General features: G+C 25.3%; 1 protein-coding gene across 1 annotated transcript; it reads left to right on the forward strand.

The window, feature by feature from the left end:
* The first annotated feature begins 4,689 nt into the window (after nucleotides 1-4,689).
* Nucleotides 4,690-13,610, forward strand: LOC145838608 (uncharacterized). Its single transcript, XM_082946227.1, has 4 exons — nucleotides 4,690-4,708; nucleotides 6,777-6,995; nucleotides 9,413-9,562; nucleotides 13,300-13,610. Exons 2-4 carry the CDS (start codon nucleotides 6,806-6,808, stop codon nucleotides 13,398-13,400), a joined length of 441 nt encoding a protein of 146 aa, XP_082802353.1. The 5' UTR covers nucleotides 4,690-4,708; nucleotides 6,777-6,805; the 3' UTR covers nucleotides 13,401-13,610.
* Nucleotides 13,611-17,210: the final 3,600 nt, after the last annotated feature.

Here is a 17,210-nt window from a genome sequence, read left to right on the forward strand (position 1 = left end):
TTAATTTTGCAGGTAGATAATTTTAAGGATATGTAAAACATATTTTTATTGTAAGAGAAAAAAAAATATATCGATTTTATCTAGTGAACTTGTTTTGAAATCAAATCTTGTTTTTGTTAAAGTTTTATCTGAAAATCAGAAATACCTGATTTTTTATGTTTCTTAGCAATTAATCATTAATTATATATGTTTAAATTTAATTTGTTTTTTGTAGTTGTCTAATTTATTTTCTGATTTTATTACTAATCTGTATTAGAGAACAAGTTTTCTTAGTTCTTCGTCTACTATTTTGTTATTGTTTTTAAATAGAAACAAAGATCTTTAGTTTTTCAATTGTCAAGTAATTTTTGTTTTAAACTTCTTAAAGTTGTCATATTTTCTTTTAATTAAGTGATTTACTAAAAAGACTGCATTACTGGTACATAAAATAATAATTACTAAGAAAATTATTCATATGTTTAATTTAAAATTATTAGTATACATATGCGAATAATTATCTACTTTCACCGGTCTTTAAATGTCGTATAATTTATAATTTAGACTGCTTACAATTGTAAACATTTTCTTTATCAATTAACTTTTTAAAATCACAACATTATTGCTCTATAAAATAATAATTAGTTAAAATTATGTTTATCCATATGTTATGTATTTCTTAAAAACTTATAAGTGAATAATTACCTTTTTTGAACTCAGTTATATATTTCAGCTTAAAATTATACTTTTTTTGATATTATATGTTTTTATTTTCAGAAAACAAAAAGAAAACTACACTTCAAAACTTAAATATTAAGTTGTTTGTAATATAAGTTTTATGCATGCTCTTAAAAATTTGTTATGTAGCTACTACTTTCTTAAAACTAAAAGTTTTAGATATATGTAATGCAAGGATTATTTCAGCGCAAAAGGTCTCGACTCGACAAAACTAGTTACGGAGATAAAATTAAAATAACATTTATTTATTTACACAAGCATATCAATAATTGTAAGTATAGATGCTATTTACAATTTGTTACTTTTACTTTTGTTTTTTGTTCTTTATTTTTAATTTAATTATTTAGTAATAATGCTATACTGACGTAATGATTTTTAATTTTTAATTTGAATTTGACTATACTGTTTTGCACAATTATATATATTTTTTAGTTATCCATCGTCTTACTTTTATTTTGTTTTGCAGGCTGAAGATCCCTTAGGGGTGAAACGTCCTTGCCTTTGTGTAAATAAATAAATTTAATATAAACTAAAAGATTTCATAAAAAGCAATCAAGCAAAATTTCAAATTTTCATAATTATTACAAGCATATAATCATTTAAATTTTTGATAGTTAAGTCACAATTAAAATTAGCTACATTAAAATGTATCTTAACTTAAAGCTTTTTTACTACTAATAACTAAATTTTTATTTAAGCAATGTTTATTCTGAATATTCACTAGAAGAAAAAAAAGAAGCCTACATATAGGTTCTTATTGTCATTTTTATTATTATATTGATTTCGAAACTTAACTAAAATTTAAACTTTACCTTAAATTCAACTTTAAGATTAAAATAGATTAAAATCTAATTTGTTTTGTTTTTAAGGAAAAACTTTGTTTATATTTTATTGTTAAAATACTATTTTCCATAAGTCATGACTGTTACACATCTTTTTAGATTTATATTAAAGCACTGACGAGGTCTTTGACCGAAACTTAGTTTGCATAATAAAGTCTTGTAAGAATGTATATATCTGTTATGTGTGTAATATTAAACTTGGTTGTACATTCTAGCTGAGCGTTTCGGGAGGATTTTTAACTAAAAGAAAGAAGAGGTCAAAGCTGATAACAGTACGTGTGATGAGATGATAGCTTTGCTGCTTGCTGTACTTGTCGATTTCATGTTTAGGCCTAGGATAGTAGCTGCTGTATTTACAACCTAGATGTAGCCTAGCAATTGATTGTTTGTGAAATTAGGCCTGGACAAGATATTAAAAAGTATCCGTGGTTTGCGACTTGATAATCGTAAGATTCTTCGTGCACCATTTTTAGAAAGAAATATTTTGAGCGTTATTTTTATCGTTTAATAAATAAGAGTGTATGTAAATTGTAGTCCACTGCAACAAATTGCAAAATAAATTACTGTAAAACGACTAAAACTAAAACTATTCTGAATTTTGAATACTGAACTAACCTTCAAGTTTTATCTCATAAATCTGAATGAATATATTTACTAAAATGGGGAAAAAAAAACTTTGTAGCATGTGCATCAAAATAATATCAAACATAGATAAATTGCATCAACTAATGACACAGTCTCTGTCTTTGACATAATTCTTTAAAAATTTTCACTTAATTATATAAAAAAAACTTTTCTTTCATTTATAATTTTAGGGTTTAATTTAGGGTCAAATAGTGTATGGGCAGCTTTGATAGTTTTCAAAAGTTCTATCTAAGTTAAACATAGATATATTGAAACCCATGGTCAACATGTGAAAAAAGTAGGGTAGAGTGACTGATGTTTTTTACCATAAGAAAACACAAGATTTTCTTTTAGAGTTTGTTGTTTTGTAGCTATTGTTTTTAAATTACACTGCTTAATGGTATATTGCTGCTTAAATTTTCAACGGCTAATTGTGGAATCACTTGGTGGCAGTAATATCATAATTGGATTGTTGCTATTGCTGTTTTGTTCAGAACATTGGCAGCACTTGCTTGGGATTTGAGCTTCAGGATTTTCCCACACTTTGTGGTTTTTAGTGTTGAGATTTTAACCTTGTGAGTGTTTGACAAATGACGTGTCACCAGGGTTTTTTCAATAAAGGGTTAGGATTAGTTTTTTTTTACTTTTATTTTGGTTAGTTAAAAGTTCTACTTTTTTTGTTTACAGATTTAGTTTTATTTTTTAATTAAATGGTAAAATTTTTTCCTAGTAAATTTAAAGATAGGGCAGGTGAAATAACACGTAATGAGCTCAAACTCACTTGCATGACCTTCAGAAAACATTTATCGTTGTAGAGTGGAGAGTGAGTTAATTCTGATGTTTTCTACCTTATAAAAAACAAAAAAAAAAACAGATTGTTATTAATTTATTAAATAAATTTATTTAAAAAATTTCAATTGAAACATGTATACAAAACTCTTAACACACATAAAAATTGTAAGATGAAAGGTTCAAGTCCTAGTGGAATAATTTTTTTTTTGTAAAAACTTTATTGCCTATAAGAAACCAAAGGAAATTAAGCCTTTTAAGTTAAGAGAAATAAAAATAGATTAGAAGGTACCTATTAGGTTGCTAAAAAACCTGGAATCCTTGTAAAACCTGAAATTTGAGAAATTTAAAAAAAGATCTGGAATTTTGAAAAAATTCACTAAAAACCTGGAATTTTAAACAACATTTACATCTTAAGTAGTAACATTTTGACTTGACACTGAATATCTATCTACAGATAAAATTTTTTGTCATCATCCAAAACAATTTTTATTAAGAAACACATCTAAAGAACTAGTAATGTTAGTTTCATTTAACATTTATCACTTGAAAATGAAACTAGTATAATTTTAGTATAATTTTGAAAAGCTTTGTGAAATAAAATATTAAATAAAATGAAAAATAACCTTTTTCACAATTTGGTCTTATTTTATTTACTTTTAACTAAGCTACTAGATGCTTTTTACAGCTTTTAAAAGTTCAAAACAATTTTTGAGATACAACCAGTTGAAGTTGGAATCTTGTTTTTTGAGATAACTACCTTAAATTTTCAGGAAATATTCCTTGCAATATTAAAAAAATTCTATTGGAACAAAATCTAAAAATAAAAATTTTGTTCCCACACAATTTTCTAAATATTGCAAGGAACATTTCTGAAAGTTTTAGGGAGTTATCTCAAAAAACGTAAGAGGAAATAGATTTTTAGTGATTTCTACTTATTTGCAGTTTTAGTTTGTGCCCCCCATAAGGAACCTATTTTAGTCTCAGACTACGTCTGGTTGTATCTCAAAAATTGTTTTGATCTTTTTAAATCTGTTAAAAGCATCTAGTAGCTTAGTTAAAACTCTTTAAAATAAAATCAAATTGTAAAAAAAGTGATTTACCCTTCTAGGCCCTTTAAATTTTTGAAGCAGAAAAAGAGTAGTTAAGCTATTATGCATTGCATAATATACAGCAGTTATATTATCTTATGAAAAAAATGATCTTTAATACTTATCCAGAATCATTCTTATTCAGATGTTTTTAGAGAAAATCTTACCCAACATGTTTGGATAAGTGGATAAGCAATGTACTAAATATTTCTAGACAATATTTAAAATAAAATTGTGCTTATAAAGTTTTACAAAAGACATCTTATTGTTAGTAACATTACATTTTTTTTCCATTCTCACTTATATCAAGTTTTTTGTTGCATTTTTTGTAATTGCTCTTGTAGAAGAGCAACAAGAAAGATTTGAAGGTAAATGATCAAAAAAATTTTAACTTAAGGGAAGAGATGATTTAGTCCCAATAATAGACTTTGGTCTCTATTTTCAATACTGGCAGTAATGGTTTCAATAAAAGAGTGCTTACCATTTTTAACTTATATTTATAACTTTGTCAATTAATAAAGAATAAGTACTCATTTTCTGTTTTTTTTTTGTTATTATAAAATTAGCTCAAAACAGTGTTTACATTACAATCAAATGGTGTGCAGCTTTTGATGACCAAAAGGTCTTTATCTACACTTGACCATAAATGTTAGTGTTCAAATTTTGCTTTCTTTCTATAGTTTTTCTATAAAACAAAATGTTTCGTAAAAAATCTAATCAATAATCTTTTTAGGATTGCAAAAATATCTGTTATTTTCAGAGAAAACTTCATCGCTTGCATTTTTACAACAACACAACTGTTTTGTTTGCTATTTAATAATTATACCAGATGAGTATTTGAGCAATTAAAAAAAAACTCAGACACTAATTTCAGTAATTTCTGTATAATTTATTAGCTTTTTTTAGTTTTGCTTCTTTTATTGAAACTTAATTGAGTTTTTTAACTTGTGATAACTCAACATAGTTTGAAATAAATAAAAAAACTCAGGTTGACCCAAGCAAGTTTTATTGTTAACTATAAAAACTCAGGATAGTTAAAAAGTTTTCAAAAATCTAATTCAGGTTATTTTTATAGATCTTAAATGAAATTTAGTTGATCAAGTTTCCATATATGACATTTTTGCAGGGTAGCCACACACCCAGGTTGTTCAGGTTAAACCTTTCACATAGCAACATAAGCATTCTGGCAACTCTGCTTCAAAGCGTTACATTACAATTTTTAATATTTTGAGAATTAGCTATAAAAAATACTTTTTTTATACTTTTTTGTTTGAAAAATTACATAATGGTAAATATATCTCAAAATATTTAATAATTTTCTATTTTTACAAAATGTATTGTTGGTTTCTACTTTAGGCTTTAAAAAAGGTTTAAAGTTAGTTTTAGAAAATAATGTTGGACCTCCTATGGATTTAACTATATTCAATTAATTTGTAATAATTAAAGCTAGTTTGTCATAGATTTGTTTATATCATAGTATCTCCTGGGCATGACGTTAAACTGTTCTGGTGTATGACTTGATAACCAAAAGGTTTTTTTTACACCAGGTCCGTGGACCAAACTTTTGAGTGTATTTTTTTGTTGTTAAATAAAAAAAAAATATATATATATATAATAGATTTTAAAATTGAACAACTAATTTTGTTATATCCAGCTTAAAAAGTTTTAAAAATTGCTTTGTAAAGTTATTTGTAAGCAATTATAGTCAAAGAAGGTATAGCAATTTTTTACATTTTGATCTTATTTTAAAAATCTTTAATTTAGCTAAAGTTGCATTTTACTGTTTTGTAAAGTTCAAATTAGTTTTTGAGATATGAGGGTACAAAGTAGTAAAGCTCAATAGTTTCATTATAGAAGGACAAAGTAAAAAGGCAATAGAAATCTCTTTCATTGAAAATATTTCTTCTCCCACAGTTTTTAAGCAATCAATCTAAAACTTTTACATTTTTTTCTTAATTAAATTGAAAACAATTTTATTGTAAGAATTAATTTATTTTTAGTAATGTTTATGCAATTTTTTTGATCATAAAATTTTTCAATTTCTACTTTTAAAAAATTCTAACAACAAGATTTTTTCTTCTAATTCAATGACATCCATACATCAATTTCCTTAAAATTTGAGGTAAATTGATCGAAAAATGAAGGAGAGATAAATTGGGAAAAATTGGCAATGAATTTTTTTTCTCCATCCATACATCTTTTTTTTTTTGAAAATATCTTATAGTATATAACTAAAGCTTTTATATAAGGTTTAATGTTAATTTTTGTAAAAAAGGATGCCTCCCTATGCCTTTAATGTTGTTATATATAAATGAAACAACATATATTCTTATTTACACACACACTGAGCAAATTAAAACTATTTTGTTAATGATTTTGACCTAGTTTATTTAGCAATAAAGCATTCTTTACCTATACTTTTGCAAATGATTCATAAAATTGTACAGAAATGTATAACTACCAGTCTTGTAAAGTTAAAATGTTACTAATTGTTACTTAAAGAAAGTTTATTAAATCTTAATATACTTGAAAGCTATAACAATAAACTCAGGCTGGTTTAGTTTGTATTATAGGAAGTACTTAAGCTTTTTAAACTTATAATATATGTTTTAAGTAAATTCATTAAAACCTAAATTTTAGGTATTTTAATTTAAAGATTAACTCTGTAAGTGTTAATTTAGAAATAAATTAAAATAAATAGTTTGTGCATTTTTAGGTTAGCAACAGTTTTTGTAAGAGACTAATATGTCTGACTGTGATAAACCTAAAGTCCCATGGTTTTCTACAAGTGTTGGGACGGTGATTAGTACAGATGAATATATGAAAACTGCTATGCCTCCAAGTTTAGTTTCTAAATGGCCTGCTTTCATAAGTAGTTTTTCGGCTGGATTGTGGGGAATACAAAACATGTACATGAACAGACCAGCATTTGCAGGTAAAATATATAAAATAAGAGCTTAAGGTATTTAAAAAAACTATTATTAAAGTTACTTATGTGAACTTTACTAAAAATTTATGACAAAAAAGTTTAATTTTAAAATAAAAAGAGCGTTATAAATTTGATTGTAATGTGCTTAATTTTATTTTTATTCATATATATATTTTGTTTTCAACTCCTAATTCAGATTTCTTTTTCTAAAAAATGCAAATAAGCAAAATATACTTAAAGTTTTGAATCACAGAAATAAATGTTTAGAAAATAGTCTACTATTCTTAGAGCTTTTTTGAGACTCCGTAGATCTGTTCTTAAATTTATTTGAGAGCAGTGAAACGCTGTTAATCAGAAAACACGAAAACTTTGTGGTATATAATATATTCCAATAAGCTTAGCTTATCAGGATCTCTAGGATTTAACACCTTTTAGTGTTACATTTTATAAATATTTCTTAAATCTTATGTCTTACATCTTATAAATACGTCTACTGTAAACTTTTTTTAAACCTTTGTTTTATGCTGGAGGTAAGCAACATAAGGATTACACACAATAGTTAAAATTTAACTTAATGATTATCTTCTTTGGAGTAGAACAATTTAATTTGTTTATTTTTGTTTTTGATTTGTACATTAGTTTGATAAAGTTAGTTCAAACATACTAAGTATTTCCTTCATACTTGTTATTAGATACATAAAAAAATCTTATGTCGAATATATGACTATTCAAAATACAATATAAAATTAAGTGTTTGTTAATAAAGATCCTAGTGAAACAATTTCACTGAAATATATAATAATAACAAATTATTGAGTTCTTTTTTTATTATATCTTTTATAAATAAGATCATACATCAAATATATGTAAATCTTAGCATATTATTAGTTTATGTAAAGCTTTACATTTTACCACTTTTAATTTTTTATAATACATGTGAAATAATTAAGAATAAAAATGGATTAAGATAAAAAAAATTAAGTTTCAATTTCTGTGTTTTATTAGTAAGATTTTCTTATTCATAGCAAATGTTTAAAAAAATATATTTTTCACAAGCATTTTAATTGTGTAAGAGTATTTTTCACAAAATTGTTTATAGATGATATACAAAATTTAAAGTACTAATACAATTAACTTTTGTAATATGGTCAACTAAAAGATGTTTCTTTAAAATCTTTTAGATGGAAAATTTTTAAGAAAATATACAAAATTAAGTAACATATATTCTAACACAACATTATAAGTTTAATACTTACAAGAGTATGTAAAGTTTATGTGGTCCAGCTGGTTTACTATCAAGTTGGTCTTATTTTAAAATATTTATCTTAGCTATCATCATACACCTTTTATCTCTTAACTAAACTATTTTAGTTAAAATAAAATATTAAAGGTGCAAACCAAAATCACAAAAAAAAAGATTATTTAACAAAAATATATCTCCCCTGCATTTTTTAACCTATTTTTTTCATTTTTCCAAGTTATTTGTTAATAGTTTCAAGTGTTATAGTACCTAAGTAATTTGTCTGGATTTTTTAATTAAAAAATATTCTTTGTTGTTTCTTAATTAAAAAAAAAGTTAAGTTGTCCTTTCTTTAAAAATTTTTACGGATTACTTTTTTGAAATTTGAGGTCTCTAACTGTAAAAATAAACTTAAATTTTTAAAAAACTACAAAATAAAAAGTTGCATTCAATTTGTTTGCATTGGAAATCTTATATAAAAGCTATATCTTATAAGTAAATAAAAATTTCATATTCTATAACAGGGGTTGGCAAACTGCGGCCCGTGAGCCTTCTTTTCAGCTACAAATATAAATTTTTATAACAATAAAAATTAAAGATTTTGTAATAAAAACTTACATTTAGACTTTAATTCAATTAATACTTATTACTAGTGCTCAACTATTGCTTATCTTATCATATTTTCGATCTAAAATAATATTATTCTACTGATTACTAGAAATTATATAAATAAATGCGGCCCATGAAGATTTTTTTAAATAGTGAAGCACGCAAGCATTTTTTATAGGAAAATTGGCCCGCAAACTTCAAAAGACTGCTGACATCTGCTCTATAAGAACTTACTTATAATTTTTATTTCAAACTTCACATATTAGCCAATGTTTGTTTTAGTAGAAAAAAAACTTATACCTTACGTATGCGCTTAATTCACAAGTTTTATATTTTAACAGTAAAAAGTATTTTTACACGTAATATTGTATTTTTAAAGAAATTGTATTCTTATTTACAAGGGTATCAGAGTTTGGAGTACTTTACTCTAAAATTTATTATTTAAAATATTCTAAAATGTTGATTAAGCAGAAAAAAATTGATTAAAATTTAATAATAGTTTAAGTCTGCTATAGCTGTTGTTTAAAAAATACAAATTTAACATATAACGTTTTATTTTTAAAATCAATTCCAGGTGCTCATAAATGCTTCTTCTACGTAACACTTACTTATTGGACTCTTTACAAACTTGAGCAGTACAATAGCAGATATTTCCTTGGAAAGTATAAAAATGCATTAGATTACATGGCAAGCACTGAAATTAGTAGCAAGCAGCTATCAGCTGGTTAGTCTATGTTTAATAACTCAAAATATGATATGACATTAAAGTTAGGCTAGAACAGTCTCTATAAGTTTTTTTCTGTCCAATTGATAGTCCAGAATTAATGAATATAAATAGTTTTTGATAGGTTGTTAGATAATTGAAATTATTTAGGCTTTTACTAGAAACTATGTTTTTTAAGTTTTAAAACCTATAACAAGGTTGTATAACAGATATTATAAAAGTTCGCTAAAGTGTGTTTTTGTAAAATTTTTCAAATCTTGTTGAATTAATAGATAAATTGTAGACGAAGACATTATAACTTAAAGGCCTAAATGTTATTGAAAATTGAAAAAAAAGTAACATCTAGAATATATATGTATTCATTAATAATACAAAAAAAAGACTAGTTTTCGAATTGTTTACTATAGTTTCTACACTTTAAGCGTGTCATCAGAACAAAAATATAGTTAACAGCAAAAATTTTCAAGAATAATAAAAATACATACCATGACGTGTCAAATAAATTTGAATAATTTTAGGTAGCTAATTTAAAAAATAACTTCTGTACAAGTTAACTTTTGTTTTGTTTGTTCTTGTTTTTAGTTTAGTTTTGTTGCTACTTATGTTAATTTTTTTTTGTTCTTAAGATACATATTTTGGTTGTGAATACAGAGTTGCTGTCTTTATTTTCTTTTGTTAAGCGATGATTCTTTTTTAATCTTTTAAATTTCGTACTTTTCCAAACTATATAAATTACATGTTTTGTTGTTTTTTGGTTTTGTTTTAGTTCTGTAGAGTGTTTTCCATTTTAATTTTTTTTCTTTGTTTGCCTCTTTTAGTTCCCATGTGTAGTTTGATAACACAGTTCTGTGTCTTTTTTATTTATTATTAAAGCTTGCCTTATGATTACTGTATCTGTTTTTCAGCGATGGGCTTGCTGAACCCACGTAAAATTTTGTTATGTTATTTGTTTTTGTTGTAGCTCTGTAAATCATGTTGTTTGCTAGGCATGTTATTGTCTATAGAGCATATTTCTTTCCTGTTAGAGGTTTAGGTTATTTAATATTTTATTAATGTGTTAAAAAATTTAGGTCTAAAAAGTCTGATTGAATTAGGCCTGTGTATATCGTTATTTTGAAACCCTATTTATTAAAGATCTTGTGTAGCACTTTTGCTGTATTTTCTGCGGCTCTTGGCGGTTTGATAGTGTGACCGCGAGGCCATCGTCTCTATAGATTCCAAGTTCTTTGTTGTTAGATATGTTAAATTTTAAAATTTAGCTTAGCATAAAGAATCCTACCATGTCGCACACTTCGGCTCTATTATAGGATCCCATGGTAACGTTAAAAAGGTCAGTTGTGTTATTTTTTCCGTATGTTTTATTTTGCTGTTAACGTTTTTTGTTCTGATTACACGCTTAAAGCGTAGAAACTATAGTAAACAAATCAAGAATTAGTTGTTAATTTGTATCATTGATATTATCCTCTGCTTTCGCATCGAAAACTTTGACTTTTGTCAATTTAAAAAACAGTTCCAAAGAATATGTATATATATAATATCAAATGTTAAATGAATTTGAATTATTGATACGATTTCAAACAAAATTTTTATTTTTGTTTCAAATGCCTAGAGCTTTGACACACACATGTCTATTATATTATATATATAATTATAAAGTCTAATTATATATAGTTTATTGGAAATGTACGATTTTAAAAATACTGGTACATATGTTTCATAAATCTTTAATTTTTCATGAAGCTCTAATTATCAGCCAGTTAAATTCAAAATAAAAAGCACTGTACTAAACAAGTAATTTGTTTAACTGGCTGATGGTTAGAGCTTTATGAAAAATTAAAGCTTTATGAAACATATGTACCAGTATTTTAAAAATCGTAAATTTCCAATAAATTATTTAAAAGCCCTTTAAGTGGGCTCTGTAGAAGGTGTTAAAGTTTGAACAATAACCTTATTATATATATAAATAGATGGCTGTTTGCACAATAGCTGTAAACTTGTAAACCACACAATTGATATACTTGTTAAATATTTTTTAGTTTCATCATAGAATTAGAATAGGATATAAAGTAAAAAATTATAACCTGGATTTATTATTATTGCAAATTTATTGTCCATATGATGGACCTAGGCATCAAAACCTAGGTCACTTAAACAGAAAGACACTTAATGAAAAAATAAAAAATAAAATAACTCCAAAAGTTCAATTTGTTTAAAACAAAGATAAAAACATATTTTAACATAAAGTTTCTAGATTAACAGAAAAAGCAAAATATTTAACCACAAACTTATTCTTATTTACGCTTTGATGTATAACGATCAACATGAAATATTTAAATGCATTGACTTTCAACAAAAATGAAAATAATAAAGTCCTTTAATTGCAAGCTTGAATTTTTTCATTAGTTTTTCTATATTTTTTATTTTGATCTGATTAAAAGCACACTAAATTAATAGCACTTGACACTATTCAGGCTCAAAGCATAACTTGTTTTTGTAATTGTGTATTCTGTTTTCATCACTCTTTAAATTAAAGAGCTAGGATACCTATTCTACAAAAATAACTTCTTTTTTTACATTAATTACAACTAAAAGATTTCTAAAGAGCTGATTTTTGAACTCTGTGATTCAGTATTTTGATTTAGCTAACTTTTCTTTTTTATTACAAAAGCTATAAAACTGAAAGATCAAATATTGCACAGTAAGTGTAGGCTTTTTTAAAACTGAATGATAAATTTATTGTTTAAATATTAATCATAACATCTTATGAAAAAAGACCCTTCACTATGGTTAATTTCAGGGTTTTTCAAAGCGGTTGTATCATTAAATTATAGGCGATCTTAGCAAGTCAGAGGCAATGACTAGTAAAGGGGTGAAAATTAGGGGGAGTTTGATGTTTTGGTTAGTCATAGAATTTTTAATTTTCAGCTGGTTTTTTTTTACTAATTTTAGCTTACTTTTCTAATTTTTAGCCTGAGGTAAAATTTAAAACGTTTCCAAAAAAATCAATATACAAAAAAAAATAATACTTTCAACTATAGAAGAACTTCAGTAAGTTGGAAGTTCAGTAAACCTAAAAAAACTATGGCAATCTTGTGTTTAAAATGTTGCATATGTACTATTGAAATTGTATACTCAAGATCAGGGTTTCCCAAAATCACTTTAAAAATTCCCCATTGGCAGAAATTCAAAAAAAAATCACCTTAAATTTATAAGATATTGCCCCTTTAATAACTAATTGACTATCTACTTTTTCACCGAATTACTAATTAACGCCTCCTGATAGCCAAAAACGACTCTAAAGGGGCATAATTGCCCATAGGAAATTCTGCTCTAAATTATAGTGCAAGTTTTTATTCGATTTAGCTTTAACTTTTTCTCCAGCTTAATAGTATTAATACTTCGTGTTTTATAGGATACTTTAAAAAATAATACAATTAATTTTTGAAACTAAGAAGTATTTTAAGTTCTGAAAAGTGTTTCTAAGCATACTAGTGTGCTAATATGCGCACTAAAAAATACTGGTTTTAAATTTTCGCAGAAAAAACGATCTTATGAATTCGAAATTTTTATAACAAAAACAAAAAAGTTCTGCAAAAACATTTAAGTACATAGTTTTGTTTTTTTAAGTTTAATGTAGACTTCATTGTATTTAAGTAAACCCATACTTTCAGGTTCAATATGTTTTTATATACTAAAACCTTTTATTAATTTAATCTATAAATTAAAAATTATTTTAGCACCTCGAAAATTCTCTGATGCTGACTATTTAAAACACTGGACACCATTTTCAAGACAAGGTGGTAACGCTACAAGACCAGTCACAGAAATTAAACTGTAATGTAACTTATTTTCTTAAATTTAAATTTAAAGCTATTATTATGTTAAACAATAGAAAAAGTGCTTTGAACAACAAATCATTGATTTTGTACTTTATAAACTACATTACATTTTAAGAATTTTGAAAGAATAATAAACTATGAAATCAAATAAAATATTGAACTACACTACATTTTCACTTATTGATTTTCAAAATAAACGTGCGCTTTTATTTCTAATACTTTAAATAATATTTTTTTAATGGTGATGTATAATTTTAATTTTTTCCAAGTAGGTAATTAGTCAAATTATCATTATTTCAAAAAAACCTGAAATTTATTTCTAAACCATGTAGTTGAGTAAAGTTATCAAAGAAATTAAGCTTTTTGAGGTAACACTTTAATAAAAAAAAAGATTTATATTTTGTACTTAATACAGTTATCAACAATCTTGATTATTATAGTTTATTGAACAATAAAACACCCTCAAAATATTTAGTCTTACGACCTAGTGCACGAAGAACCTTTCGGTTATCGAGTGCACAACACGGATACCTTTTAACGTCTTTTCCAGGACAGGTCATGGATTAGAAGTCATTAATAGCTCTAAATTTGTGGCCTACTATAATTTTTAACTTATACGTGCATAACTTAAAAACTTATCATTTAAACTTGAATCTATTTTTGTACTTGGTACATATATAACTTTTACAAATGTAAACTAGTATGTTTTCAGCTTGAATATTATCATTTTTTATTTTATAGTTCTATAATAACTTTGTAACTTTTATTGTAAAAACAAAAAAGTAAAACAAACTTAATTATAACTAGCCAAATTCAGAGTTATAATTGACAATCATACCAAATAAAAATTTTCCATTTAGAATTTAACTTACCTAGACTTCGAGTTTAAAAATAAATAAGTTGTTAGAATGTAACAGCTTCCGAAATTAGGCCAATAAACATAAAAATATATAAACTTTTATATTTAAAAGTACTGTTTGTAATTTTTGATTTTTCTGTGGTCCATTTTGTTATCATTTATTTCATTTGAACTTCTAAAACTTTTGCTTTGTGACGAGCAAAAAAAGTTTTATAAAAAAGCTATATTTTATAATCATTTTACTAGGCACTTAAATGCTGTAAATCCGTAGCAATGTATGTATTTTTACTAAACCATTGTGTTTGTTGTAATTTATAATATAAAAATATTTTGTTTCCTTAGCTTTAGTATTCATTTAAACTTTGTAAAGTAATGCAGAGAGATAAATATAAAAATATTTGATAACTCTTTGAAATTTCCAACTTAAGTGGTTATTACCAATTAAGTTATGAAAAAAAAAAACTTTTTATTCAAATTAAATGAATATTTATTAAGTACTACATATATGAATTCAAAACGAAAAAAGATCATTTTATAATTTAAAAAAAGGAAGTATAATAAAAAAGAAGATTCATTCGAAGGGATGCTTTTGCACATGTTTGTCTTAAACCTAACCTTGTGCAAAAAAGAACGCTCGTGCAAAACATTCCCGTCCTTGTAATACAGCGTATTATTTCAAAGAAGTTTTTATTTCAAAGAAATTAATTTCATTAAAAGTATTTTTTATTAAAAAACACAATTAAAGTAACTTTATAGTATCGTTTCAATGTTGTAATACTATTGAATACAGTTTTTTTTTTTTACTTTTAACTGAACTTTAAACCGTAAATAAACCTAAAAACGTGTACAATCAAAAACCTGAAAGAAATTTGTAAAAAGCCAGTAGCCACCCTGGTATATATATATTTATGAAAATGGTAACTTAATGAGACCAACCATATAATTTCTTTTATCAGTCAACTATTTAGTTTAAATAATTATAAGTCAGTAAGTTCTTCAAAAAGATCAATTTCGAACTCTAAATAGTACTTTAGAACTCAACTGAAATTAAAATATAACTTCTTTTTTTATAATACCTTACCCCATATCATATTTATATTAAATAAACACTTTTCCAGGCCACCAATGAAAACTAAAAAGGCGGGTAAGTGAACACTACACTAATATAGATTACTCATTAAGAACCAAAAACTTTGAAGTTTTTGTTTATTTTAGCTAAAACTCAAGCAAAACGATTCTTTGCGCTCTGTAGATAAAGAGTTGTTAAAATTTCTAAACAATTTTGATGTAAATGTTTTGTTTTAATTTTTACTGTTTAGTAGTTTTTTTATCATCTCACGTGTCCACTCCACACTGGACCGGAATTGCGAAGAACTATACAACCTAAAAAATTAATGTAGACTTATACTAATCTTATATGTTTAGTAACATATTTAAGCATTGAAAAGTTTTTCCTGACTTAAAACCAAAAATTTTAAGATTTTATTGCTATCAAAGCTATAAAAATGGTAAATAATGAAAAAGGATTTTTTTAGTTAATGATACAAAGGATTACTAAGTTTACTAACGTATCAACACAACGTTTTTCCGGTTAAATATATGTGTGTCATTTGAAAACGGTTTCTAACAGGATCTAATTAATTGATTACAAAAAGTATAGGTCAATATAATATTTTAAAACTATCTAAGATATTTAAGTACTTATTTAAAACTGTAAAACTCGTGATTTAAGCAATCAATTTTTAATATCTACTAAAAATTCAAAAGTAGTAAACAAGTTTTCAATAATGGAATTGATTTAAAACAACCCGTAAAACATATAACGTACTATCCTCATAACCTAATTTATTTAAATTGAATGTACTAAAACCTAAACTATACATATTAATAATGTTAGATCCTAGGACTTAAAATATTTTAAGCATCTTTATTTTGATGTTCAAAAAACTGTAAACTAGTCATATCCAGCCATTCAGGATAATACATCAATTATTAAATTTCTACTGCATTAACGACACAAAACAGTAAAATAATACGTTTTTAATAATTTTAAAAATCTAGTTTTTTATAGTTAATCTTATTAACTATAACTTTGAAATACCTTTGCTAAAGTATGAAAACCAAAACTTAATTTTAACTGAATTTTTAAGTTTTTTCATTGAACAAGTGTTTTCAAGTTTTAAAGAAATGAAAACTAGACTTGTGCATAATTTGTTATGCGCCAACTGCTCTAACTTCTGTTTGAAAACGGTACTTTGAAAATTAGCTTTAAATGCGCTAGGTTCTGGTTTATCTATACACAGGATTGCCAAAAAACCTATAATTTGGCAATTAGTCAAAAAAAACCTGTAATAATAAAAACTTTGAATAAAAATCATCAAAAAACCTTGAATTTTTAAACAACTGTTACATCTATAAAAAAAAAATGATTAGATAATAAAAATCTATCATATCCAACAAAAAATCTTATTTTTAGATTTATTATTACTTATATTTAAGTTAGCATTACTTTATAAAGTTAGCTAAGTTTCTTTTAAATACTTATATACCATTTTAAATTTAGCTTTCTACTAAAAATAGACTAAAAAACTTGTACCTTCGTAGAACTGGAAAATATTTTCAAAAAAATTTTGGCAATCCTGTATCTACTAATTTCAAAAACTTTTTTTACCTCTATATCGAGCTGCTGGTGTATTGTGTGGTATACGACTTTACTATGTGGTGTACGACTCGATAACTGGAAGTTTTTTTTTTGTACACTATGTCCTTAGACCAGGGGTCGGCAAACTGCGGCCCGCGAGCATGTTATTTTTTTGAATGGAATGCGGCCCGCGAAAGAAAATTTTGTGGCCCGCGAGCATGTTATTTTTTTGAATGGAATGCGGCCCGCGAAAGAAAATTTTGTGGCCCGCGAGCATGTAAATGTGGCCCGCTGAGCAAAATTATATTT

Source organism: Thalia democratica, chromosome 6 (assembly GCF_965202585.1).
Source record: "Thalia democratica chromosome 6, ktThaDemo2.hap1.1, whole genome shotgun sequence".
Lineage (NCBI taxonomy): Eukaryota > Metazoa > Chordata > Thaliacea > Salpida > Salpidae > Thalia > Thalia democratica.

Excerpts from the sequence above, each read along its gene's own strand:
- LOC145838608 (XM_082946227.1), top strand. The coding sequence starts at position 6,806 with ATGTCTGACTGTGATAAACCTAAAGTCCCATGGTTTTCTACAAGTGTT. Across the intron at positions 6,996-9,412 it reads GAACAGACCAGCATTTGCAG|GTGCTCATAAATGCTTCTTC; the intron begins GTAAAATATATA and ends AATCAATTCCAG. Across the intron at positions 9,563-13,299 it reads TAGCAAGCAGCTATCAGCTG|CACCTCGAAAATTCTCTGAT; the intron begins GTTAGTCTATGT and ends AAATTATTTTAG.